General features: G+C 37.1%; 4 protein-coding genes across 5 annotated transcripts in view; 2 read left to right on the top strand and 2 right to left on the bottom strand.

Moving 5' to 3' along the window:
• The first annotated feature begins 2,433 nt into the window (after positions 1 to 2,433).
• Mon1 (vacuolar fusion protein MON1 homolog) lies at positions 2,434 to 5,576 on the top strand. Its single transcript, XM_018445597.1, has 7 exons — positions 2,434 to 2,842; positions 2,944 to 3,266; positions 3,338 to 3,581; positions 3,670 to 3,954; positions 4,042 to 4,232; positions 4,301 to 4,403; positions 5,053 to 5,576. The coding sequence occupies exons 1-7, from the start codon at positions 2,564 to 2,566 to the stop codon at positions 5,191 to 5,193; spliced, it is 1,566 nt and encodes a 521-aa protein (XP_018301099.1). The 5' UTR covers positions 2,434 to 2,563; the 3' UTR covers positions 5,194 to 5,576.
• Positions 5,577 to 5,579: 3 nt separating this feature from the next.
• Positions 5,580 to 7,201, bottom strand: Prp38 (pre-mRNA processing factor 38). The gene is made up of 3 exons (XM_018445598.1): positions 7,007 to 7,201; positions 6,489 to 6,856; positions 5,580 to 6,043 (listed from the first exon to the last, which is right to left on the bottom strand). Exons 1-3 carry the CDS (start codon positions 7,168 to 7,170, stop codon positions 5,652 to 5,654), a joined length of 924 nt encoding a protein of 307 aa, XP_018301100.1. The 5' UTR covers positions 7,171 to 7,201; the 3' UTR covers positions 5,580 to 5,651.
• A 564-nt stretch (positions 7,202 to 7,765) lies between these two features.
• Positions 7,766 to 16,086, top strand: Lhfpl (LHFPL tetraspan subfamily member 5 protein). Of its 2 annotated transcripts, XM_018445602.1 has the most exons (6): positions 7,766 to 8,272; positions 9,127 to 10,047; positions 10,914 to 11,108; positions 14,165 to 14,252; positions 15,157 to 15,311; positions 15,423 to 15,655. In XM_018445602.1, the coding sequence occupies exons 2-6, from the start codon at positions 9,831 to 9,833 to the stop codon at positions 15,653 to 15,655; spliced, it is 888 nt and encodes a 295-aa protein (XP_018301104.1). In that variant the 5' UTR covers positions 7,766 to 8,272; positions 9,127 to 9,830. The 2 variants fall into 2 exon arrangements, with proteins under 2 accessions (XP_018301104.1, XP_018301105.1); XM_018445603.1 differs by lacking the exon at positions 7,766 to 8,272 and having other exon boundaries at positions 9,831 to 10,047; positions 15,423 to 16,086.
• Positions 16,087 to 16,465: 379 nt separating this feature from the next.
• Poxn (paired box pox-neuro) overlaps positions 16,466 to 25,898 on the bottom strand; it is a 24,321-nt gene continuing 14,888 nt past the window's right edge. Inside the window, exons 4-6 of the mRNA XM_018445765.1 lie at positions 21,457 to 21,703; positions 19,934 to 20,102; positions 16,466 to 19,838 (exon numbers count right to left, since the gene is read on the bottom strand). Of these exons, the coding sequence (XP_018301267.1) occupies positions 19,304 to 19,838; positions 19,934 to 20,102; positions 21,457 to 21,703 (951 nt within the window). The 3' untranslated portion in view covers positions 16,466 to 19,303. The remainder of the gene's footprint in view (positions 19,839 to 19,933; positions 20,103 to 21,456; positions 21,704 to 25,898) is intronic.

Below are 25,898 nucleotides of genomic sequence, written 5' to 3'. Positions count from 1 at the left end.
TAAGTCATTTTCAGTCATAATACAATAAATATAATATTAAAAAATCCCATAAATGTGTAACTACAAAAACTTAACTAAACATTATAATATTATAAGGATCATCTCACTACCATTTACAATTTCAAAAAGTGTAAATGAGATGTAATCCTTATAATCTTGTAATTAATATCAATCCAACGCTTTAACAAATAACAAACATGTTCGCCAAACGTATAGTAAATAAAATCAAAATTAAATCGGTGAAATTTAAATTGAGTTAAATACATTAAAAAGCGCCAATAACAGTCTGAACGTTAAGATGTTGAACTATTTTAAATTCATTTTTAAATGAATTAATTTTCAGAAATTATAATTGCGTGCCGATATGGTTGTCGGACTTTCAACGCAATCAAATCTGAAATACCATATTAATAATCCCCCCAAAATTCCCAACTTAAAAATTGTAATAAACTTATTTTGCGAAAAATAATGCCTCGGCCGGGAGTCGAAGTTTTTAAGTTGGGAATTTTGGGAGGATTATTAATATTTCAGATTTGATTGCGTTGAAAGTCCGACAACCATATCGGCACGCAATTATAATTTCTGAAAATTAATTCATTTAAAAATGAATTTAAAATAGTTCAACATCTTAACGTTCAGACCGTTATTGGCGCTTCTTAATTTAATGTATTTAACATAAGCGGTCTTTCAATCTTATTATTGTTAAATTGAGTTATTGTTAGTAGATAGTTAATCGTTTAAAATATTTATATACTTTTACATTTAACTTTGCTAATTTCATGTAAAGCAGCTTTTAGTATGCACTAATCTAGCGTAGTGCAAGTTGGTGCGAGTGACCGAATTCGCTATTATTCTTTGTTTCCTATTCTCCCTATTCCTTTCATTATGCGGAGGAAGCCCCTTCAACGGTCAAGCAACGGCCATCTGTGCCAACAGCCGCGTACTAGCTGGTGCGACAACCGGAGCTCGAACATGAAACTTGAACATGAAAGTTTCGAATCCGCCAAACTTGCGGACACAAAATAGCATACAGAAAACGCACTTACCAAGCTGCGGCACCGACATGTATGTTTCACAATCCACCAGGAACTGCCCCACCTGCACCGCGCCGAGAGCGACGACTCTCTTTGTCAGGAATTCGATGGTCTGCGGCCCGGTCCGGTTCTCGATCATCGGGTACTGTTGCAACCTGTCGACAACAAACGCAAATCATTCTTTCAAATTGCTGCACTCAGACGAGTATCGTCGATTATCGCATATCCCGCAGTGGCGGGCGAGCGACATAACCTAACTTCTGCGCGTCCGCCGGAAGGACGCGACATACGCATTTCTCTTTTGCGATCAATCGTGCAATGAAAAATCATTCGAACGTTTACAGAAGCGAATGATACTTACACGGTGACACCCATTGTATGAGCTCCGTCGTTATCACACAATGAATTCCGAACAGAATAAACGTCGCGAAACAGACACTACTTTACTGCCCGGCGAACACTTGTCGAATGTCGCGTCTCCGTAATGTCGTGTTACTGTAATTCGCGCGCGATTTGAAACAATGTCACACCGGCGCGCCATCTGATTTTTTTATCGAGAAACGTTTTGCCTTATTAATATAATTTAATATTAAAAAATAAAATAAGTAAAAATTAATAAAAAAATTAACTAAAAATAAGCTGTTTTTCCAGAAGACGCCTTTCGCCTTTAATTTCAAATTCTTTTGATATATTAATATATTTTTAATATTTTCACTGTGTCTTTTTTAGGTTTAATTATTCTCCAATGTTTAGTTATTATATTCATAACGCATATTCTGTAGAATATAATCTAGCGTATAATAAAACTAAATAATATACATACAAAAAAATTATAAAACTATAACAAAATCAAAGGCGTCGATTATTATATTTGAGAATGTCTTAAGTATAGTCTTAAGATATCATCAGCCAATTAGGGCTGCATTAGCATCTTAAGACATTACTTAAGACGGTCTTAAAATAAGAACGGATTATGAATCCTGGCGAAAATTGTTCTCATAATTTTTATACGAATTGGAACATTTTTCAGAAATACTCAGAAATATTCGGAAAGTTTACATCTTCTCTCAGAATTTTCCATACAAGTGAATTCTGAAATATTCTGAAATTTCTCATCCTATAATATTTTTATAAAATATTTTTTAATTTTTTAGATTTTATAATATTACATCAGAAATTATACTTACAAAAACTTTTAGAAATCTCTTACAATATTTCATAAGTAATATGTATGAAAAATTCTGAGAAAAACTTTCGCCAGGGAATACCAGCCAAAAACCATATTAATATGTTATCCATCGAAAATATTCGTAAGCGTGGCTACATAGTTCAACATGCACGTTTTAGAGGCGCCAGTAAACAGATTCCACATAAACAAACAAGCAGCAGCGCACTTAGCAATTCCGCGATGAATTAACGAAGAATGGCAGTCGATCCAGTCGATCTTCGTCAGTCCGTCTCTGTTAAATGTCCAACTCCAGCGAGGATCGCAGAATAGCGATTTGTTCGTGACGTTTTCGCTTGTAGAGATGGCCGCGAAGGAGCCGATCGTTGTTGAATCGATCGATAGCGGCATAGCCGAGCCCGGGATTGAGCCCGGCGCCTCCACGGAGACGATGCTCGTCACCACTGACAGCTTCGACGAGTACGAGCAGGAGATGAGCGGCAGCATCGACGGTGACAGGCAGATGAAGGAGAGTATCACCAGCACCATCTCCGAGATCCAGGAGGACGTTGTGCAAGACAATTCCACTACCGCCGATCCGGGAGAATCCGAAAAAAACCTTTCCCTAAACGACGCAGAGATGGTTAGGCTTCTGTGCGGAATCGCCTGTTTTTTCATAAATTTGGGATACACAAATTTGAAATCAATATTGTAAATTAAACTGGATGAATTATCACATTTTAGGATGATGTTGCGCATCGTTTGTGCCAAAGTAATCTAGATGGAGACCCATTGCGTTGCAAAGCATGGCTGGCACAGAAGAAGCATATTTTTATTTTGAGTCAGGCGGGAAAACCGATATATTCTAGATACAGTTCAGAAGATAAACTAGTCACAGTTATGGGAGTCATGCAAGCTTTAGTGTCATTTGTTCAAACCGGGAGCGATATGATTAGATCGGTACACGCTGGCGACACGAACTTTGTTTTTGTTGTGAAGGGTCCATTGATCTTAGTAGCAGTGTCCAAAACCTTGGAAAGCGTACCTCAGCTCACTTTACAATTAACGTATATGTTATTTAAAACAATATCCTAACTTTTTAATAATATATCTGATACTTATACATATTTAATTCCAGATATGTATATAATCAGATAATCTCTGTATTGACACAGTCTCAGTTAAATAGAGTATACGATCAGAGAAGAAACTTTGATCTACGAAGGTTATTAAGTGGTAGCGAAAGACTGATAGATCATTTATTGAACTTTATGGACAGAGAGCCCGCTTTCTTTCTAGGAGCCATTAAATGTTTACCCTTACTTCCTTCTATGAGAAGTTCCATTACGCAGACCATCATTCAAACTTGTGCTAAGATTAAGGTACAAAAACATTTATGGAATGTACCAAACATTTGTGAAATTGGAATGAATTCAAATGTTGCTTTATTAAGAGAAATTTCTCTTTCAGAACTTAGTATTTGCAATACTTCTAGCTAACAATCAATTGGTTACACTAGTTAGAATGAATAAATTTTTCCTGCATCCAATGGATCTACACATAATACAAAATCTGGTGGACAGTTCCGAGTCGCTCAAAACTGCTGAGAGCTGGACACCGATATGTCTACCGAAATTTGATTCCAATGGATACATGCACGGTCATGTATCATATCTGGCAGAAGATTGCCAGGCATGTTTATTGCTACTAACCGTTGATAGGGACGTATTTTTCGTGCTATCGGAGGCCAAACAAGTAAGAATTATTGCAGAAAATAAAATTGATTAAATAAATTGAAAAATCATTTATATGGATGTCAATTTGATGTTAAATGTTTGATAGAAAATCGTGGAGAAATTGCGGCGAACAAATTGTCTAGAAGCAATAAATGAGTCCATGAACAAACCGACGGTAACGACTGCTGACATTGGATTACCCGAGATGCGACACATTTTATACAAATGTAAAAGCACCGCGCAATTTTGGAGTCCTGGGCTTCAACCACCTTACACAACGGATGACGAGATAGAACGGTAAGTGTGAATTTTTTTTTAAATAAACAATGTAACATCTGTATAATAAAAATAATACATTTTTTTAGATTATTGGGACTTTACCAGTGTTTGCATCACAGATTGCATTCTCCTAGTCGACCCTTGAAACTTATATTTCAACAGCTAGATAAGGAAACGATGTTAGCATGGGTAAGTAAAAATTTATATTCAAAATGAAATACTAATCGGGCTCTCGAAATTAAAAACAATAATATAATGTACGGACGATGAGAGCGTTACACAGTGCGGTAATTGGTTTGCAATTTATACAAGTCTAATAATATTCACATAATATATATATTAAAAATATACAGTGACCAGCTTATTTGGACGTTTCGATTTCTTTCAAACCATCTTCAGCAAATTCATTATCGTAGATATATGGACAATAGTTGGAAGATGTTGGAATTATGTTCTATGTGAGACCGAGGTCTCACATAATGAGTGTCTCTCTACTGTCTGGTTGGGAATTGCCTAATTTTTGTCTCTTCGCTGCTTAGCTAAGTGACTAACCTCCTTCTCCATAGATCACAAATCAGTTATTAGAGCGTAGTAAGTCAAATTATAAAAGATACGATTACAAGACGTAAAAATTTCCCGTTATTAAAATAAGTATAAGATATACAATATAACATATGTTATCCAGATGGAAGTCAGACAAGCAAGTATGAATTGCACACCAAATACCGCGCTGTGTAACACTCTCATCGTCCGTACATTATATTATTGTTTTTAAAAAATTTATATGGATCTATAATTTGATGGCGAATTTTCTTTAATAAAAAAAAAATATTTCTAGGTGGCTTCTGGTTTTGAATTATATGTAACATTTGAACCTCTGGTCACGAAACCAGATGCCATTGAGGCAGTGAGCAAGCTATTAAAGTGGATAAAGAAGGAAGAAGAGAGATTATTCATTCTAAACTCTCCTACGTTTTAAACATTGCCAAGTATTTTGTTTTTACAAAATACATAGAGAAGATAATACGTAAAATTGATAGAAATATTTTATTCGATCAAATTTCGAAAATATGTGAGATGCATCAAGGATTCCAAAGTAAAACATCATCATTATATATACGTTCCAAAAAAGGCAGGAATATAGTTATTATTCGTCCATTATTAAGCATTGATATATATCGATATTGCTATTTTGTTATTTAATAAAGCAATTGTAATATAATACAAATAATGTGAAAATGTACATATATTTGAATATGTTACAACAGATGCGATTCCGGATACACGTTGTAGTTTTAATACCGAATTCTTGTTATATACTGGCACTAAAAATATACGAGCATCGATAAGAGTATGAAAAAAGTTAAAGCTTACCAATTCATTTCTCTCATAGAAAATTTGACAAAAAGATTGTCCATATCACCATACTTCTTAATCTTAATGTCTAGTTCTGTCGCGTTCCCTTCTACGATCACGATCCCTTTCTCGTTCTCGTTCTCTCTCCCGCTCTCTATCATCTCTTCTATGACGATCTCTGTCCCTGTCCTTATCTTTGTGCGCCGATGAATGAGATTTTGGCGATTTGCTGCGTTTACGTTCTCTCCTGTCTCTATCCCTGTCCCTTTCCCTGCTTCTAGATCTTTGCTTTTCCTTGTCGGATTTCTTCTCGGTTCGAGAGTGCCTCTTATCCCTATCTCTGTGACGATCTCTGTCCCGTTCGTGATCGTCAGGTCTCTTGCGTGGTAATTCCTTAATTGGTGGAATTTCTTCTTCCTCTGATGATTCAATACCATCATCCATATCATCTTCCAATGCTGATATCTTCGCTTCTATATAACATAAATAAATATAAAACATCAAAATTTTTATTTGACAAAGGCTTTCAGATTCAATAGAATTACTTTTCGATGTGAGATATGGGCACTTGAGAACAAATACAGTTAAATTTAGTGTATATCTATTTCTGTATAATAATACCAAATAATAAGTTTATAACATTATTTTTTTATTAATACAAATGCTTCGACTTTGCTTAAGTCATATTTAGCGTATATCTCTGCTTATAATTTGAAGTTTTCATTACAATCGTATTAATAAAGAAATAATGTTATAACTTATTATTTGTATTATTATATGGAAATAGATACATGCTAAATTTAACTGCGTTTGCTCTCAAGTGCCCATAACTCACATCAAAACATAATAAATAAATATATAATAAAAAGATGGCTAAGAATAAAAGTAACATTAATGTAGAGGAAATACTTAACATACCTAACTCATTATTTTCTTCTAAAACATGTCTCTTTTGAATTCTCGGTAAAATAACATCACAACACCTTTCATCCCTAAGAAGAATGTCAATGAATTCGTCCATGTGTACGAGCTCGAATACACCCTGTTTATTCTGAATTCTGAGCTTTCTGTTGTCATTGAATAATGGTTCCAGATATTTGTAACAGTCTAGGGAAGAACCAGTCAGTCTCATGTACAGTGCACCCAAAGCCCGAACATATTTAAACTCTTCGTTCTTTATAAATTCAACTATGATATCCTTCTCAGGTTGTATTTGGAGCATTTTCAATATGAGGCATAGGAATGGGGTTGGCTTCACATTACCACCGTACACTCCTCCTAGAAATCTAAAAGAAAAAAATGTAATCAATTAGAAAAAACCCTTCTCACACGTATTAACACTTGTTTCCATAAATTCATCTGTTAAATGAATAAAAATAATTATATTCTTGGCAAAAGAAATCATTGCGTAGAGGTTATATTTTGTTTTTACTAACCTCAACTCCATTGCTTTGTCGACCAACAATTCGGCAGTTAAAGCAAAACATTCCTCTTTCCAGTACTTAGAATCGTATATCCGAGATCTGATAATCTTCTCAATCAAATATTGTGGATTTGTTCCGCGAATGGATTTAGCATCTTTCACCGTGCGGTTTGCCATTTTCGAATTCTATGACCAACTAGACTTGCTATCAATCTTCAATTGGAAGTCACCAGAGGACACTGATCACTGATTCGCCGGAAATGTATTTTGCGCGTCGAATTCATTTCTGATAAATGGGTGACGCACGAATCAGGTAAAAGAGAATAAACAGTGCACAGAAATTATCTAACGCAGAAACTGAATAAAAAATATATTTTTATAAATGTGTAATTATTTAACATATTTTACCTGCAGATATTCGATAATTCTATAATACAAAAAGTTTTGAAAGAAAGATATTAATATTATTTTTTACGAAAAAATGTTGATGTTTTTCTCTTAGAACTCTGAAACATTTATTCTACTGTCTATCAATAAGTCCACTATAAATGTACAAATAAAAAATCAATATTATATGTGCATAAATAATTTTATTTATCGATATATATAACATATTATTTATATAATTTCCAAAAAAAGATATATAGTATTATTTTCTCTTCGCTCTGAAGACTCATTAAAAATAGTAAATATGTTACGATCGATTAACAAAATATTAAGTATAATACATACATATGTTTATTTTGACTAGAGAAAATAATTCTTCAGATTTGTAAGTAATGAACCCGTTATGTTCAGACGGAGAAATCCGACAAAGCAATACACAGCGGCGTGCAACCTTTTTGGTGTCACCTTTCTCTTTGCGACCGTTTGGAGTCCGTGAGGGGACCCCTCACGACAGTCTCCTCTCTCCGGAGTCTCGCTCTTTCTCTGTCTTTCTTTCTCCCTATTTCCCTTCCTCGCACCTTCACCTGGCAACCTGGCTCACCTGAACGGCCATCTTGAAGCGCGCCGTCGTATCGCGTTCCTCGTCTTTCCACCAAGTCGCATTTTCCGCTCATCCTTGTAGCCGGCCGTAAGCTGCATGTGCAAAACCTCGCGACGTGCAGGAAGGCACCAGTGATCGCGCCGGTAACGTTTCGTCGCTTCGTAATCGTGCCTTCCATCTGGCTTGCTTTCTTTCCCTTCGCATATTCCGATAAGGTCCTGACATTGCTGACGTCATTAGTGTACTTTAGAACTTATCCAAGATTCTCAAGGAAGTGCCGTCTCCGTTACGGTAAGTTGGGTTTTCTGCCGGGCGAAAATTCACACGCGGCCAAACGTTCTATATTAATCATCATTCGTGAACGATAGTCGCGATTATTTATTTTTTAGGTCTAGAGATAACAGATTAGATTTTTTGGATACGTATATATATATACAGGGTGTCCCATAAAAATCGTAACAACACGTAAAGGGAACTAAGGTCATTTTAAGACAAAAATTCTAACATTAAAATATCGAGACTATATACTGTAAAAAGCTAGAGTTTAATTTAAAATGTTTAAAATCCGAACATAGTATTTTGTTTATTGAAACAGTTTAAAACTAAAACATCTTTAAATGTTTAAAAAACGGAGATAAAAATAAAACATTTTAATATCTTAAAATTGAACACTTCTTTTATGAGTACAATAGTTTTTGAATTACAAACATTTAAAGATAACGAATAATACCACTTAAAATTTGCGCGATCGGATATGATCCAACACAAAGTAAGAACTATAATTGTCGCCTCTTGTTAATATCGATAAAAAAAATATTTAAAATTTTATTCGAACTAATATCAATTTATTCAAGATTGAAATGAGCAGATATTACAATCATAATCAAATTAAACAATCATCTCTTGGCATTATTTAATCCTGACTAAATTATACGAGACTTAACTCAAAATATAATTTACTTTCTTATACTAAAATATTTTATTTAAAAACTTTTCTTTCTGGTATATTTGATGACTTCGTCTGCAAATATACGATTTTTTTCTATAAAATTTTTTATATTTTTTAGAGCTTTTTAATATTGACCCAAACATTGTGATCGTATAGTAAATTTCAGCAGAATTAAAAGACCTTGTTTTGTCAACAGCTCGTTCCACGTCCTTCTTCGTTTCAAGGCACGTCGTTTGAGCGAAGGAAAGGTACCTATTGATGCTGACCTAACAATTGGTGAACGTGCCTGAACGCGCCAGATCGTAAATGTCACGGACGGCGCAGCCGTTGGTTTAACGCGGATACGAGCGTGCGATCGTTTATGCTAGTGGGACCGGTGATGAAGAAACACGCTGGGAAGTGACTAGAAGATTCGTACTTATTGTGAAACAAAGAAGAAAGACAAGCTCCTACCCGATTCTGGAGAAAATCATTTGCGGAGGGAGAACGACTTAATCGCAAAATCCTCGTAGTTGTGTGTTGCTAGCGAAAGTACGTGAAGTATTCTTTGTTCGTGCGAGAAGTTACCTCTGAACGAACGCGCGTGTCTTACACAAGGCGATCCCATTGTTGTCGAACAATTGGACTTCGTGCAGGAGAACGACGTTCCAAGAACGACGACCTTCTGCCGCGGGTGTGATAACCGCGCGAGTCGGCGCGAAGAATCGCCGAGGATCTCTCGGTCTCTTTCACGATTTAATCAACGATTTATAGTTCCGCGGTCGTCTCTTCGTTCCGCGTATGGAATTCGCGGAGTCGATGTTATGGTCGAACGATTACGCGAGAAAGAATCGCTGTTAAACGACGTGCCGGTGGTTGGGACATCGAGTTTGCGTTGACGGGAAATCAACGATTGTCAAAATGGGTTCAAAGATCGAGTACGTCGAGTCCTCGCACATGTATGCGACCAATTACATCCGCAATTCCAAAGCGATCGGCGTGCTGTGGGGTATCTTTACCATATGTTATGCCATTATCGGCGTCGTTGCGTTTGTCACCCCGGAATGGCTCGGCGATCTGGAGCATGAGAATCCCGGAAGATTCGGTCTGTGGACCAGGTGCAGCTATGGTGGAAACGGTACGTTTGTACGCTGCGATTTTTATTTTTATTTCATTTTTAGTCCAAGGACAAGAAAGTCGAAATAATGTCCATTTAATGTCATATTGATCGATTATTGATCGAATTTATGTCACTTTTTTTATCATGATTCAGTCAATGATATTATTTCGATTTTTTTGTTCTTGGATATTTGATGTACTCTCTAAAGAATAGAATTTCACTCTAAAGAATGAAAATTTAGTCAATCTTGAAAAAGAGAGTGGCTCAATTTTTCATTTTTAAGAGAGATTTCACTTTTTAGAGTGAAATTCACTGTAAAAGTTTTAGAGAGTAAGAAAAATTTTTTTGTTTGACTGCAAATCGCTTATTTGCTATGAACAACTTAAAAATTTATTTTTGTTGCCATACCAAAAATAATAAGATTATTTCGAAATGATTTCGCTCATTTGCTATAAAACAAGAATATAATTCAGAAAATAGTTTTCCAAAAAAATTGTCATTTTTAGTTGCTTGTAAAAAAAACAAAAACATAAAGAAAAAAGAGACAGACATACCTTTATTCCTCTATAATTAGTTATTACAGCAAAATTATACATTGTAAAGTTAATATTACCAAATCATAATGATTGAAAATATTCAAACTTTTTATGGAACTTTGTTTTTTTTTTTAGTTGTATCGTTGTTGTAGCAAATAATCTAATTTATATATTATTTTTGATGTGACAAATGAAAATAGGTTTAGTTTATAATTCAACGTAAAAACATTTTACATACATATAATTACTAATCTTGGTACTTCCTTATAATAACTAGTCTACATTCCAAGACTCAGAGATAATTATTTAAACTACATTATTAATTCAAACGGTTTCGTAATTACATAGGTGAGTTAGGCGAGGAATGTATCGGCCGGCTGGACGACCTGTCGACCATCGCCAACGTTCCTTTCCGAGCCAGCACGATTCTAGTCGGCATCGCGGTGATAATCGCGCTACTGGCGATCTGCGCAATGCTCATGTTCTTCTTTTGTCAAAGCACCACCGTGTTCTACATGTGCGCTTGGATGCAAGTGGTGTCAGGTAATTATCCAGTCCCGCCTCACGGAAAGCATCTCTAAATCCGGTATTCATAGTCCGTTCTTATTTTAAGACCGTCTTAAGTAAGACTATCTTAAGATGCTAGTATAGCCCCCTGATTGGCTTATGACATCTTAAGACTGTTTTAAATGTAAATCGATTATGAATACCTGCCTAAGTGCTAAATGTCGCATGATAAATGTACGCCAGGCACGTTCCACAACTGGCGCGTCTGCTTTAGAAAGCGCAACATTAGCCAGGCTGATCCTCACGGCCCGTTACTCGCAATCTCAACCGTAATTCCTTATCAGCGAGATGCAATTGCAAATTGCGCTAATGCGCTGAGCCGGATCCCATTCGCGCGGGCCCGGGAAGTGAAGTAATCACCCTGTTTAACGCGCTTTATTGTGGTGAACTTTATCGATCAGTTTCATCTCTGACTGCGGAGATAACGATTTTAAAACGACGCCGGTCGTAATCGGAAATTACTCTCATGTCATGGTTTCACGCCTACGAGAAAATTCTTTCGCAAAAATCTCGCGTAGAAGAGATCTCTCTCGAATGAGAGAGATCTCGTTAAACTTATTAAATATGTGTGCCAAATAATTAAAAGGTATTCGTAATTTCTCGAACATGCTATTCGTGAATACCGCATCGATCTTTTTATTCGGTTAGAAAGCGCACAGTAACCGCAGAGGATTGTCCAACGTTGCTTGCGTAACGGCTGAAATAATAATAATGGTATTGCAAGAATAACTGCTTCATTGATGAATGACGTGTCATCAGAGACGTCCACGTTGGCTGAATCGTTAGAAGAGTTACTAAGCAGTTCTTTTATGCATATATTATTTTCTTTTCAATACATGTATTATTTCCTCTTCAATATATATTTAGACTACAAAAAGGGCATTCTAAAATATTTCTTCACAGAATAATAAAGAAATAAGGAACGTTACGATACAATAAATCTGTTCCTTTTAACTAAACTTCTTGTATAATATAATAGATCTATTCTTTTTAGTTGAACTTCTTGCACAGTTCACTTTTCTCTTTTTTTTCTCTACATTGGAAAAAGAAGAGAAAAGATGAACCGTGACACACAAGAATTTCAGCTAAAAGGAACAGGCCTAATATTTTGCTTCCAGATTTACAATCAGACTTCCTTTAAATCGAAATGCAGTCGTGTTCTGTTTAACATAATTAGAAACAAATACAGCATATTTGCGCTAAATACTGATACTTTCTCCAGATAGCTTTTGCATCGTCCGGATGCATGTATAACATTTAACATTTCCGCGTCGCGATTTCTAAAGCTCGTTGTCGAGAATGACTTTACATGTCATTGGAACACACGGTGTGTTTTCCAGCTTGACAGAGTATCTCGAAATGCACGCGTTTTTTGCACAGCATCTAGGCATTCGAAGGTTCTTTTACAATTGTAAATATCATGGCTGATCGTCGCCCGTGGGTCCCTGACGAGTCGTGTGGCGCCCAGCGAAATGTGGAATAGACCGTTATAACGTGCTTAAGCCAGTCTGTATATACCGTTCGTCAACGCCTCTATGATTAACGTAAACCAACTGCAACCATCGGTCGAGTCGATATCGACTCGCCGAATAATCTATCGAGAATTTCTCTGGACAAGGTTGCATCCTAATTCCGATCATTAACTTGTATCGAAATTAATTAGTTTTGCAACTAGGTGATCTACTTCTTTAACGAAAACATAATCTCAATAAAATATATATTCATGATTCGTAAGTATTATCTCTAAAATATGCGTTTAATTTGCATGTTTAGCCGACTAAAATTGTCAAACCGCGTTTTACTCACTGATTACAAATGAAGTAAATTTACTTTTTACACGAGTAAATTCTCGGTAACGCTTAATAACGCGGCTTATTCATGAAAATTGTACGGTACGTTCTGGATGTTGACTAACAAGTTGACGAGCATATAATTTTCATTTAACGAACGTCTGGCGAACGTAACTTACACAAGCCTGAACGACAGGCAGCAAAGTTTCGGCAGTGTCAGCGATTCGTTGCAAGTAAGCACCGTCGAGTCACGACAGTGAAAGTTATACGCCAAGTCGCGCTCATTACATAGCGTGAAACATGAAGAGGCAAATGTATCACCATGAGAAACTATATAAATGACATTTCAAGTACATGGATTATAGAAATTATCTGTATACATAGAATGTAGTAGCGTTTATCGTCAACTTAAGCAGATTCTGAAGCTGGAGTATACAGGAAGATTGCGATATGCATTACAAAATCGTTAGAAAGTGTAAAGAGCAAGTAACACGCACAGGATATTGTATAACAGGCTAAAAAACTAAACAGAATTAGCAAGAATAAATAGATTCAAATTATCAAATGAAAGATTACCAAAAGAAACTCATAAAATGCGGATAATGAAAGGCAAGAGTGAAAACTACTGGTTTCCATTCATTATCGAGATAGATAATAAATGGAAAGTACAGTAATACAGATCGTGCAATGAAATCGAAGAAAATATTTGAAACCGAGCTCTGTGAAGACAATCATAGCGCATGTTCTATTGTGTGTGATTCGCGCATTAAAATCGCTCGTTCGCCGGGAAACAATATCGTCTCGGCTCGCTGGTAAACGTAGCGAGTCCCAGAAAAGTTACGGTTGTTCACAAGTCCCTTTCACTACCGGCCTCCGCATAGCCACCTGCACAATTACGTCCGTGTAAATGCGAGAGCACGCCTCTACTGCATGTAACTGCGATAATAGAACCATAAGGATGAAAATAATTGAACCATAAATGAATCTGTATTATTAAAACGTATTAGAGATTTGCCGTCGTAATAAGTTCTGGCATTGATCTCTTAACATAGTCTTTATCGTTGAACTTTTTTCACGCTTTTGCACTGTATAATTATCTCGAGAAAGCGAAAAAGTTAATACACGAATTGCAGCGCGAGTAACATTTATAATCTATCTAGCGGTTTTCAGTACAGTGTCTCTGAATATGTAAATAGATCGTTTTATGTAACTATAATTATATTTCGAATGTCTTTTTTCCAGCAATCTGCATGGCGATCGGAGTGTGCATCTATCCTCTCGGCTGGGACTCGCCGGTGATTCGCGCCGTATGCGGCGCAGCTGCTTCCAGGTGTGTATTTGTGCAAAGCACATATGCATGCAGAAAAGATATGAAAACAAAAAACTAAATAAAAAATATTTTTGAATGATTTCTCTTATACGATTTTGACTCGATTCTCAAGGAAGGATAGAATCAATTATAGATTATACATATAGACTGGCAATATAAATAAGATTATATTTATACTTCTCTCTAGAAGAATCCAGAAATACGTTTTGTGCATGTTTGGACGTATATTATATGTTGAATATGTTTCATTAAGGCTCCTACAATTTATGTAAACAATAATATATCATTTTTAATTTTTATATATAACGTTAACGCGCCATATGTTTAACTAACTGTGTTTAACGGACTTTGAAAAAGAGAAGTATCTAAAAGGTATATTTCTCTCTCCACTGGACACTGTGTTTCTTATGCAGAAATTATAGCAATAGTCCACATCTATATCGTCTGTGCAATTAATAAAGAATACGATCAATGTAATGCTACAAATGGTTTGAAGCGTTCTTTGATTGGTCAATTAGTAAAATTCTTTTTTCTGATTAATCAATCAAAGCATTTGTAGTGGGACTTTAACCGTATCCAAATAAGTAGAATTTTGTTACTATCTTATATAAAGTTGCATTTGCGAATTCATGAAAAATTTTTGTGCTTTTTTGTTAATTTACAGTACAAAAAAAGAGTTCTCTTTAAAAAAAAGTCTATTCTCCATTACAAAGTTAATGAAGAAATGTTCATCTTATTAGAAGCTTTACAATCTAACACTAATTATCTCAATTAGACGCGCTTTTCGCACGCAAATTATTGCGAAGCGATGAATAATAGCAGCATTGCCTTAAAAGTTAGAAACGTGATCGCGATAACAATGAACGTGAGAAAAATAGCATTCAGGAAGTTATTCTTTTGACAGATACAATCCTGGTGCCTGTGCTGTGAGATGGGCAATACCACTCGCTGCAATCGCGGCTCTGGATGCAGCTACTTTATCTGCTCTTGCCTTCATTTTGGCCTCCAGACACGTGAGGCTACAACCAGAACCTTTCAATAACGGATCTTTGTACAAAGGTGATTAATAGCAAGCAATTTAAAAAAAAAATGCTCATTTCTCAAAAGATTTCAATTTTTATTAAAATCTTTGCGATTTATGATTACGTATAATCAATTTTCCATTTTTAGGTGAAGTAAATCCGGGCTATGTGAACGAAGCTCAAAGTATAGCCGGCTCTCGCAAGTCTCTGTCTTTGAGACCTGTTCTCCTAGTAGCCCCACCTGAACAGGACCGTTATAGCGAGCTCTCTAGAGCAAAATCGCACTCGCATCACAGTCTCTACACACCAGCGCCGTCGCATCCAGCGCATACCATGTCTACGAATACTCTCAATCATTCGCAGCACAACTTTCAGCTCTAAAACGACTAATCGCTGCGAATGCAAAGGATTAAATGGATCTGTATATAGCTGACGAGATTGGAGGAAAAGCTATATTGTACATAAGATGAAACGGAGCGTGGAACTTTGATGGAATGTGCGCGATTTGGATGCAATTGCTTAGGCCATTGCTTTCGCGATATTAAGTTTCTAAGAACGGAATTTCTATTCATGACGATAAAGCTATATGTATAAAACAGATACGACTGACAGCTTCATTTAATGACTGAATATTATTATTTGTTGTGCCGTGAATATTTCCACATCCATGTGGTGTATAGTCTATCTTATCAATATGTGCCGCAAAGAGCTGTCTTCCCTAGAATATTGACTTTTTACAAATATACAATTAGTACGAGTAAGTACTACAAAGCTAATAAAGATTACAGAAAATCTATTAAACGTAAAATTAAATATTGTTTAATTAATTTGTGAAATAATTCCTTTCATTAAGATAAATGGAATATTTTTCCATTTAAATATTCTCTTAATTCTATCCTAAGAATCTCATATGCTTGTATTTATATATTAATATATGTTATGTTCATATATAATTAGAGATATTATAATCAAGCAATGTTATTTTAATACTCTAATATATTAAGTTGTCTAAACATTATGTTGTGCACGTTAAATGATAATTCGAAAGAAAACTATAAAATTTTATAGATGTTATAATCCGCGCCGTATTATCGGAGGAATTTATATATTATTCATATTACATAATTATTTAAGTCCCTAAGTACTCATGATGTGCCTTTACGATGTAATATTGATTACGATAATAATAATTATGAATTAAATTTTTTATCACTAATGTAAGTTATTATTCTGTGAAATGTTTACTATTCAGTTAAATGGAACATTCATGCAACTCCGCAACCTGTAACTTCTCTGACGGAATGGTGTATAAAAAAGCATAATTCGCATGTAAATAGATTCTTCTCTTCGGTGTGCAATATCATATTATCCCAAAAAATTTAATAATTATTCATAAGCTGTCGGGCATAAAAGTTGTCGAAGATGACTGCATCGGTTAAGCTAAGATGCGTATTTTGGTACGCGATTATTCTTCTATCGCTGTAATTTTCTTGTAATCGCTTTGATACATGCATGAAACATGGCATAAAGACGTACAAGATAAACATGGTATATATCATTTTGACTAGTGTATTTAATGATATCATACAGAATAAGTTTATATTACGAGTATTATTTAATTAATAACTTGCATAATTTTACGCAACGGTCTCCGTAGGTCAGCGACGGAAAAACTTGAAGCTATAATGAATCCATGTGATTATTTTCAACATTTTTTATTTTAACGTCGTTAATTAAATCGCGATTTAAATTAAACGTCGTTTTCGTCGTTTGATTTAAATCGTGGTTTAATTCCTTAATTTTTTCTTTTCTAATTCTAAAGAAATTGTTTTCTGAAGTTTGTAGACCAACGAGACTGTTCGGGCAATTATTATTGTACAGAGCTATTATTCTAATTATCAGATTTTTGTATGAGCATTCTGTGCAGCGAAATCGAAATCTCGCGGCAAATAGGTATCTAAAAATCATTTTTGACATTCGATAAGAGATACACAAATTTAAATTTTCTCTCGTCTCTTTTTCTGGATTACGAATAGTTTGACGCACGGAATGCTCATAAAATTTTCACATCGTCTAAATCTAAAATAAATATTTCAGGCAAATTGCCTACATGAGTAACGGGCCTTTTCCTTTCAGGACGTATTCCACACTCATCTTAAGATCTAGTAATCTCCATGTATGGCAATAAAAGGGAAGTTCGAGCGTTAGCGTATTAGCTTCTGCTTATAAGACAGCCAGTGTAAGTACAGGGGTTTGTCCCTTGCGTTTCTTTCCCTTCATGTACGGTTTTTTCGGGATGATTTGCGGCGGAATTTTTTCAAAGAAAGAACCATAAATAAAAGGAAGCGCGAGAATCGAGATTCCTTCTACGCTTCTTATAAGATCGAGATGTCATCCCGAAATAGCCCGCGAGCATGCAATCGGCAGGCTTAAGGGAACAAAACGAGCAAATCGTTCGGCAATAAAGTACTAGAGTTTTATAGTGCATTAATTAGTCCGCGATGAAGAACGAGATACAAAGGTTTACAACGTTGTAAATGCAAAGGAGTAGAGAAGAGGGAGAAGGAGTTGGGAGAGGCTCTACCGGCCGCTCGGTAACACCGTTATTTAATTCCTTTTTTTTTTACGCGAGCAACGTATCGTCGTATTTTACAAGGTATACACATGGCGTGTCCACGTATGACACCCTCAACCGAATCGTTTATGGCTTTACTGCGCCGCCACCGCGGCTTCTTACGTGTACGTCTCCATCCGCGTGCTTTACAGCCGTTTGTTTATTAGGCTTTCATTTAATTGCCCGATCTCCACGCCATGTATAACGGCATTGCGCGGCTATTTCGCGCCGGGCTTTAAAGTGCGAACTACAATGGAGACACGGACGCATAATTGCCTGCTCGACGTTCTCTTCGAGCGATACCGTCGAGCGGGCTGCCAAAGACGCGTTTCAAGATTCAGCTCGAGCTAAGCTAGATTAAAAAAAACATTTCCACTATTTGAGACTTTTATATCGCGCGTTTTCCTTTGTGTCGACGGTTATTACGAGTTATGTCTTGACTCTCAAAGGTGGAATGTACGAATTTTATTGCGTGACGTGATAGCTTGGAAGTGCTGAATTTCTTGCATCAACATTGACATAGTAATTACCGTCCGGAAATACTGGCAACGTTAATTGATATTTCACCGCCAGTGATTCGCGATCGACTATTCAAGATAAATCAGTGAAAGTATTGGAAACTTCTCCCGGATTTCCAAACACTTTTTTGTTCACCTATCTTAACTAGCCGTACGCAATTACAGAGTTAAGCGAAATCTTAAATTCTCGAAGCAGTTAACAGCCGTGTGTCGATCGCCAGTAAGAAACGGCGATCAAGATTAGCAACGCGGAACAGGAGGAATGAAAATAATTTAATTATAAGTTAAAACTTACACAAGGATTACATATAATTCACTAAGTTATGATCGAGACTACAGTTTTTTGATTCTAATATTACATATGGCGCTATCTTTTCATTTTACTTCACAGAACAACCATGTTCTTTGTGTCTCTATCTCTCTCAAAGGAGGAATAAGAAGCTTCAAAAACCATTTGCTTCTAATCTCTTATATCAAACTCCTTAATCGGTATTCTTCTATCAAACTCCTTAGTCGGTATTCTAAGTTAGATGTTAGACATCTAAGACATTCGCTACGTCTCACTGTATCCGCAAGGGCTATTCATCAGGTGCAAAGAAATTACTTTCAAGTACACGTGTCGCAATAGTGGTACCAATCTTTTGCTACTTCGACCCCCTTGTTCAATTTTCATCGAATTTTATATCGTACGATTTTTCTTTACACCTGTTAATAATGTTATAATACTACACACGTACCTATGGTCAATGATGTACATTCACACTGTATAATGTCCGTCCGAGCAAGAATTCACCACTGGTGAATCTAGTCCATACTTCTCATAACGCAAAGGGATATGTTTTTGCTCCGACAACAGCGTTCCATCTCCTCGGATAAGATCAATTTATCGAAGATTTTTTAGATTTCCTTGCTCACGATGATGCCGCACGGTTGGACTACGCCGATGTTGGGCAATCTCGGCCTTCTGGACGCGGATTTGCTCTCATCCTTCTTGAGCAACTCCTCTATCGAGTAGGGATTCTTCTTCTTTTGCGGTTGATTCCCCCCCGCCGCTCCCTCGTTCGTCGTCATCGTCGTGCTCGGACTCGTGGTCTTTGCCTCGTGAATCCTGTGCGACGCCGGGGAATCCCGCTTCGACGTCTCAACGATCGACATTGGGCTCTCTCGCGGATTGTCCGAATTCGTGGCGTGTGAATTAGGCGTACCGTGCCTGACGAACGCGCTCCGATCGCTGCCGATCTTCTGGCTGAGCTCCAGGATAATCGGTGTGCTCCGAAAAGACTTGTAGTGATCTTGCGACTCGATCAGATTCTCATCCAAATCACTCTTATCCAAAGAATCGTCGCTGCCGGCCGTCGAGCTCGAGCTCGATTTCAGCTCCAGTTGACTCTGTGCACCGTTCTGCTCCGACAGACGTTCGGCATCTAAAGGTCTGTAAAAATGAAATTATAAATTAATTATGGAATTACGTCTATAGAATAAATTATATATATTTTATATCGTCAAATTCTGTCGAGATGTACTTACGCGAAGGATTGCATTCCATGCTGCAAATGTAAGGTGGTCGCTTGATAGAGAGACGAATAAAAGCTTTGATTCCACGACGGCGTGCCGGTATTGCCAGTGTTCGTGGAAATATGTAACGGTCCTAACGCACCCGGATAGAATAGTTGATAATCCGTTCTCATGAGTGCATCTGCAAAGAAAATAATTGCTGTTATTGTCATAGTTTTTATGTTGCTTTGCGTCTCTTAAAAAAATTTCCCCTTTATAAATGAATATATTATCGAAAATATATTTATCAAAAACTATACGAATACGTATTCTTGTATTCCGTGCTATCTTCACAGATTCACATAAATTTATGAAGTTAGCACGCCAATTTTTACTAAATTATATAAAAAAATATGACAGTTCCAGTAAAATTTTTCATAGTTCTATAGTTCCATATAAAAATAAAAAAAAGTTCTGCATTTTTTTTAACAAAAAATTAAAATTGAAAATATGGCGTACTAATTTCGCGAGTCTAGTACGACATTTCTCCTCTAAAGTAGTCTAAAATACAAAAAAAATATTTTCAGTTTGACTACAGTATTGCTTGCTCCTTATTACAATATATTCGTGTCGATTCAAAGTAATATTTTAACTAGACACAAATATTAGCTCCTTTCGAAGTATTAGAAAGAGAAATGTCACTAAACGAAATGATTTAAGAGAAAGATGAACACAAAAGAATCTGGACGCTCGTTTCGTAATTAGCTGCTCAAAGCCGATAAATTGAGCACCGCTTCCAGCATCCAACGGCACAAATTGCGAGGTAAATTTTCCATTTCGACAGCATAGGCTTGCGTGTCTGTTGCCCTGCCTGGTCTGCGTGGCTTTTGCTGACGAGTCAATCACGGCAACGGGGTATCTCGAAAGATTTGCCCTCTTCGCCCCTTCCCACCCTCCCTTCCGCTTGTCATTCTCGCTATTCTTCTTCTTCGACGCGCTCGCCGTCGCCGTTTTCGGACATTTATCGTCTTTCTTCTGGAAATGACCGCAAAAAAAATCCGTTGCCGCGAAGCGGCGATTCCACGCTAGGGACAGGTGTTTAAGGCGTTATTAGTTTGTAATGGTGCACTCGCAGCTACGCAACTGTATATAATGATTCACAAAGCTTCACAACAAAAATATGTGCCTGCGTGTCCCTTACTCGAACTATGTCTTTTTCTATTTAGTTTAATAACCGACAAATTTGCATATCAACATTGCTGTCCGAAAACGCTAATGAAGAATTATCTTGATTAGGGATCCTATAACAGAGTCTGGTCTTCCACAAACGATTTTGTCAAAATCCTACGAAAGAAAAGGATTATATATAATTTCTCCTGTGTATGTATATCATCTCATTTTAACTTTCTCTAAGTTATACTGTTTCATTCTGTAACTTTAATTAAGATTATATCTTTCTCTCTCGTAGGATTTTGATAAAGTCGCTCGTGGCCAGACTTTGAGATAGGATCTCTAGAATTGATCTCTTTGATGTCATTGCTAGTATCATTCTTTACCTCTAGCTCCAACGTTCGACGGAATTTGTGACGTATAACCACTGGATGCACCGCCCTCAATGGTAGGGATATCGGTATGAAGCCCGCCTCCTCTGAGAATACGATTAACCGATGATACGGAGGGTAAGCTTTGGGGATCACAAGCTCCCTGTCGCGCGAGCTGTTCGCGAATCTCCCAGGCAAACATTGTCGGCTGCTCCTGCTTCATCCGTAAAATCTTTTTCACCACTGTTGGCGTAGCTACTTGCTGCAAGATAAATAGAATATAAATTAAATATATTTATAAATAAATATATAGAGATATCTCATCTATCGTGCATTTTCTAATGACGGACTCTTTAATTATTTGAAATAATTTTTTTCTTAACAAAAATGTCAGGAGAAATTATTTATTTATTGCATTTTTAATTTTTTAATATTACATACTTCTCTAATTAAATTTCAAATTTTTTATAATTTTATTTTGAAGCAAATTCTAAAACTCTAAAATTAGTTGTAAAATGTAGTTTGATAAATTATTTATTTGTATGAAGTTTAATTCATAGAAAGCTTTTCTTTTTGTTATTTAGAGCTTGAAAATTATCGTTACTTTGAAGTCATTGTTTTTTGCTAAGGAAAAAATTGTCTATAAATTGACCATAGAATCTAAAACGTAATGCGCGAGAAGTGAAACGCGTATAAATTAGTACGAAACAATAGTAGAAATTCTAAGGCATCAGTGATTCCAGCTTTATCAATTTTACGATATAAATATGTTACTTAACATTTATTTTGTATTTTATTTCTCATTATGGGAAAACATTTTTATCAATTTTAAATATTTGTGTCCACCTTTCGTAAGGATATTTATCAGTGACAGGATCGTTGTTAATCATTCCATCCTTTTTTTAAAGCCAAACCGCGTGCGTTATCTCATCGACAAATTAACACAAACGCGGTCACACCATCATTTCAACGGATCGCACACGCATATGTCGTTCACAGGTGAAGAGCACGACTGGGTCGTCAATCAGATAGCGAGGAGAGTCCGTCCGGTGCAGTGGGCGAAGGTACTACCTATTTTATTTCAGTTTAGCCCCCGTTCGCCAAAGAAACGGGTTGTCCAGTCGGTTGGTACCGTGCACCGGTGCTGTTGGCTGCCACGAGGCCCACCATCGGTCTCGCTTCTCCAAAAGGGGGCCCCAGTGGTGCTCAATCTGGCCGCGCTAATTTGACTTGCTAATAAACGGTAATGGCACGCAGATAATTTTATGCTAACGCGATGGAAATGTTATTCCGGCCGTACAGATTTTGAGATCGCCGATCTCTGGGGGCGATGTCAGACGTGCTGGCGCGAGCGAGACGCACCAAGATCTCGTTCGAGAAAAGATGATCATCTTCACGGGTCCATGCCCGAACCCATGCGGGGGTTCGTACACGATTCGTATATACGTGTGTACGTATCGAGCGGAACGGTATCACCAAACCGGCTGTCGATTACCAACACTGATCTCATTTCGCGAGAAGATCGATGCCTCGGCGTTCCGTGCGTCCATAATCTGTGCTCGGTCGCGTGGGCTCGATACGATCTTCCTCGACAAATTGTTTCGAAAAGGAACAGAATAAATATTGCGGTGCATCGATCGAACAACGATCGATATGATCGGCATAAAGGCAAACGGTCGGACGTCGATTGATGTGCTCGGCAAGGCCAAGAGAAATTATAAATCTTAAATTACAGGGTCGCCGTAAATTTTCTCACGTGATTGCTTATCAATTTCTTCTCAAGAAAAATGTCATTGATCAGATGTTGAAAATAAGTTTTAGTCGAGAGCAAGTCAAACTCGAATACTAATCAACAAAGCATCCCTTTCTTATTTCGAGTTTGGATACACTGGAAAAAAATTCAAAATAAAAATATTAATAAAAATACTAATAAAAATATTAAATAAATTTTAATAAATATTTGTTTGATTAATTCTAAATAAATATTTACTAAATTAAAATGTAAACATATCTATGATACACACACACACACACACACACACACACACACACACACACACACACACACACACACACACACACACACACACACAAAAATTATTAATTTAACTATCATATTTTCGTTAAGTAAATATTTATTTATTTATTGTAAGTAAATTACTTACAATTAGTACCATTCAAAGAAAAATGTATTAAGACATAAGTAAATTTTTTTCAGTGTAATAGCAATCAGTGAGATCGTTTAAAATTGTCAAGATACAGGGTTAATATGAAGTGTACAAGATGTCATTATCCGAAGTACTCGCAGGTGAAAGCACCACTGGCAGGAACGTTTAGGGGCTAGTGCCTCAGGGGTAGCGAAGAGTCGAAGAGGGCCGCCTAATAGTTTGAGGGGGTTAGGACAAGCATCGCGTGCTCCCGGGAGCATCTCAGATTCTAATCTGACACTTCCGTCGTCGTCGTTGCCACAATTACCCCTGCTACTCCGACAATATATACGGTGCGTCCTAATGTGAACCCTCACGTTGCCGTTCGAGCACATCGAAACGTGGACACGCACGTGAGCATGCGTTGCAAGTGTGCATGTACGTGAGCGCGCGCGTGTGCTACCGTCGGAGGAAATTGGCTGGACAGAATGGACATCTGGCACTAAACGTTAGATAACCCGTATATACCCGGGCCGTGTATGTACATACGAACAGGTTCACCAACTCGGTAATTATCGCGCGTAAGTTGCGCGCCCCGCTACATGCGCCCCGAATGCCCCGAGTGCTCGTGAATGATAAGGGCAACGTCGACCGTCGACACCTTCCGCCCCATTTTTTCCCATGCTACCTGGACGCGCCAGTGTCGTTGGAAATGGAGAGCCGATTGATTTGTCATCAGGAAAGTGAAATAAAAGCGAAAGAATTATAAAAAAGATGAAAATAGCGCATCGAAAGAACAGTTTTGCTAAAATAGGTACCTAAAAATTTAAATAGATAAAGTTCTAAAAATAATTTTGTTGGGTCATTAAAATAATTATATAGAAAACTTAAATTAATACATATCACAATAGTAAAATGATTAATTTGACGCCCCCTTGGTTTTTATTGTTAGGAAACTCAAACATGATGAGAGCAATGCTGCAAAAAATTTTTATATTCTAGCAATCAGCTTGGCATCCCACCTAATTATTTTGATAACCTAAAATAATTATTTTCTGATATGTACTTACAATTAGCTAAATTTTTTAATACTTCCGGAAAACCGTTCTTTCTTTCTAAAATAACCTTCCAAACGCTGTCGACTGGGAACTGTCGTTTAAAGCAAAACTTTATGTTCGCGTCATCAGAATAAAGCGCGATTCGCTCCTATTTATCGCGGTGTTTCAAGCGCTGTTAAATCATGCATCGAGAAAATAAATACGTGTCCATGAGCGAGGGCGGTCAAATACGTGCTTATTTCCGTCAAGACCACGAGCGAGATCTTAATTGCCAGATAAACGGAGGAAACGTCCGATCGTCGAGTGTGAACCGTACACGAAGAAAATAAATACTCCGTCGGGATCGAAGCCGTGACAATAATCATTTCCAGATAGGAACGGAATTCCATCAACGGTTTCGAGAAACCCGTGAGATCGCTATCGAATTCAAAGAGTAAAGAGAGCTAAAGCGTACACCACGAGGGTGTACTTTGTCATCGTATCGTCCAGTTGTTATATGAGAGAGAGAAAACTTTGGACGCATTGCGCGTACGTTGGAGAACGAGGCGGATCGCGGCGATTTTTTCCTTGATGTTCCACTTTATTATCCGCGGCTGCGACGCGGCCTGTGCATTTTTCATGAGACAATTTTCTCTGTCGTGCCGCCGGCTTATTATCCGACGCGTATCACGTTGACGCGCACGCGTATATATGACAGGATAGAGAGAAAGAGAGAAAGAAACAGAGAAAAGTAACGGAGAGAGTACGTGGACATGTCTCGAAAATATTACGTACCACACCCAAGTACACGTGTAGATTCGCCGATAGTTGGTCGATTAATTTCGCAAGATCGCACGTTAAATTGCATCGCACGATGCAGCGACGAGACGGAGAGACTGGATCGCGCATCACTGGAATTAATCTTTCACTCTCGAGAGTACGAATTTAATTAAACACTGCTATTGGATCTTACTGCAAACATGCGTAAGTCGCCCGAGGACGCTTAATATAAAATACCTGGGGGTCTATTTTTGAATATGTAACGTATAGAATTTATATACTATAGAATTTTCGTACGTGATATTTTTCAGGAATAAGCCTCTGTGAGCTCGCAGTTTTACACCAAATTCGCGTATGGGAAGATCATCTGTGACCGAAGGGCAATATCGTGGAATACGCGCGCCGAAGAGAGCGCGGAAAGTCGTAATAACAGAGTTAAAATGGAGAGCAACGTTATCTCGACGAGGCACCGTTCATCTTTCGTTACTCAGCA

The sequence above is a fragment of the Mycetomoellerius zeteki genome, unplaced genomic scaffold (assembly GCF_001594055.1).
Source record: "Mycetomoellerius zeteki isolate Tzet28-1 unplaced genomic scaffold, Tzet1.0 scaffold164, whole genome shotgun sequence".
Classification (NCBI taxonomy): Eukaryota; Metazoa; Arthropoda; class Insecta; order Hymenoptera; family Formicidae; genus Mycetomoellerius; species Mycetomoellerius zeteki.
Note: the sequence above shows the minus strand (reverse complement) of the source record. Positions and strands in the feature narration are given on the sequence as shown.

Coding starts and splice junctions, on each gene's coding strand:
- Prp38 (XM_018445598.1), bottom strand. CDS start 7,170: ATGGCAAACCGCACGGTGAAAGATGCTAAATCCATTCGCGGAACAAAT. Junction 6,857..7,006: donor GACAAAGCAATGGAGTTGAG/GTTAGTAAAAAC, acceptor TTTTTCTTTTAG/ATTTCTAGGAGGAGTGTACG. Junction 6,044..6,488: donor AGAAGAAAATAATGAGTTAG/GTATGTTAAGTA, acceptor TATGTTATATAG/AAGCGAAGATATCAGCATTG.
- Lhfpl (XM_018445603.1), top strand. CDS start 9,831: ATGGGTTCAAAGATCGAGTACGTCGAGTCCTCGCACATGTATGCGACC. Junction 14,253..15,156: donor TGCGGCGCAGCTGCTTCCAG/GTGTGTATTTGT, acceptor TTCTTTTGACAG/ATACAATCCTGGTGCCTGTG. Junction 15,312..15,422: donor TAACGGATCTTTGTACAAAG/GTGATTAATAGC, acceptor TTCCATTTTTAG/GTGAAGTAAATCCGGGCTAT.
- Mon1 (XM_018445597.1), top strand. CDS start 2,564: ATGGCCGCGAAGGAGCCGATCGTTGTTGAATCGATCGATAGCGGCATA. Junction 3,582..3,669: donor AAACTTGTGCTAAGATTAAG/GTACAAAAACAT, acceptor TTTCTCTTTCAG/AACTTAGTATTTGCAATACT. Junction 3,955..4,041: donor TGCTATCGGAGGCCAAACAA/GTAAGAATTATT, acceptor AATGTTTGATAG/AAAATCGTGGAGAAATTGCG.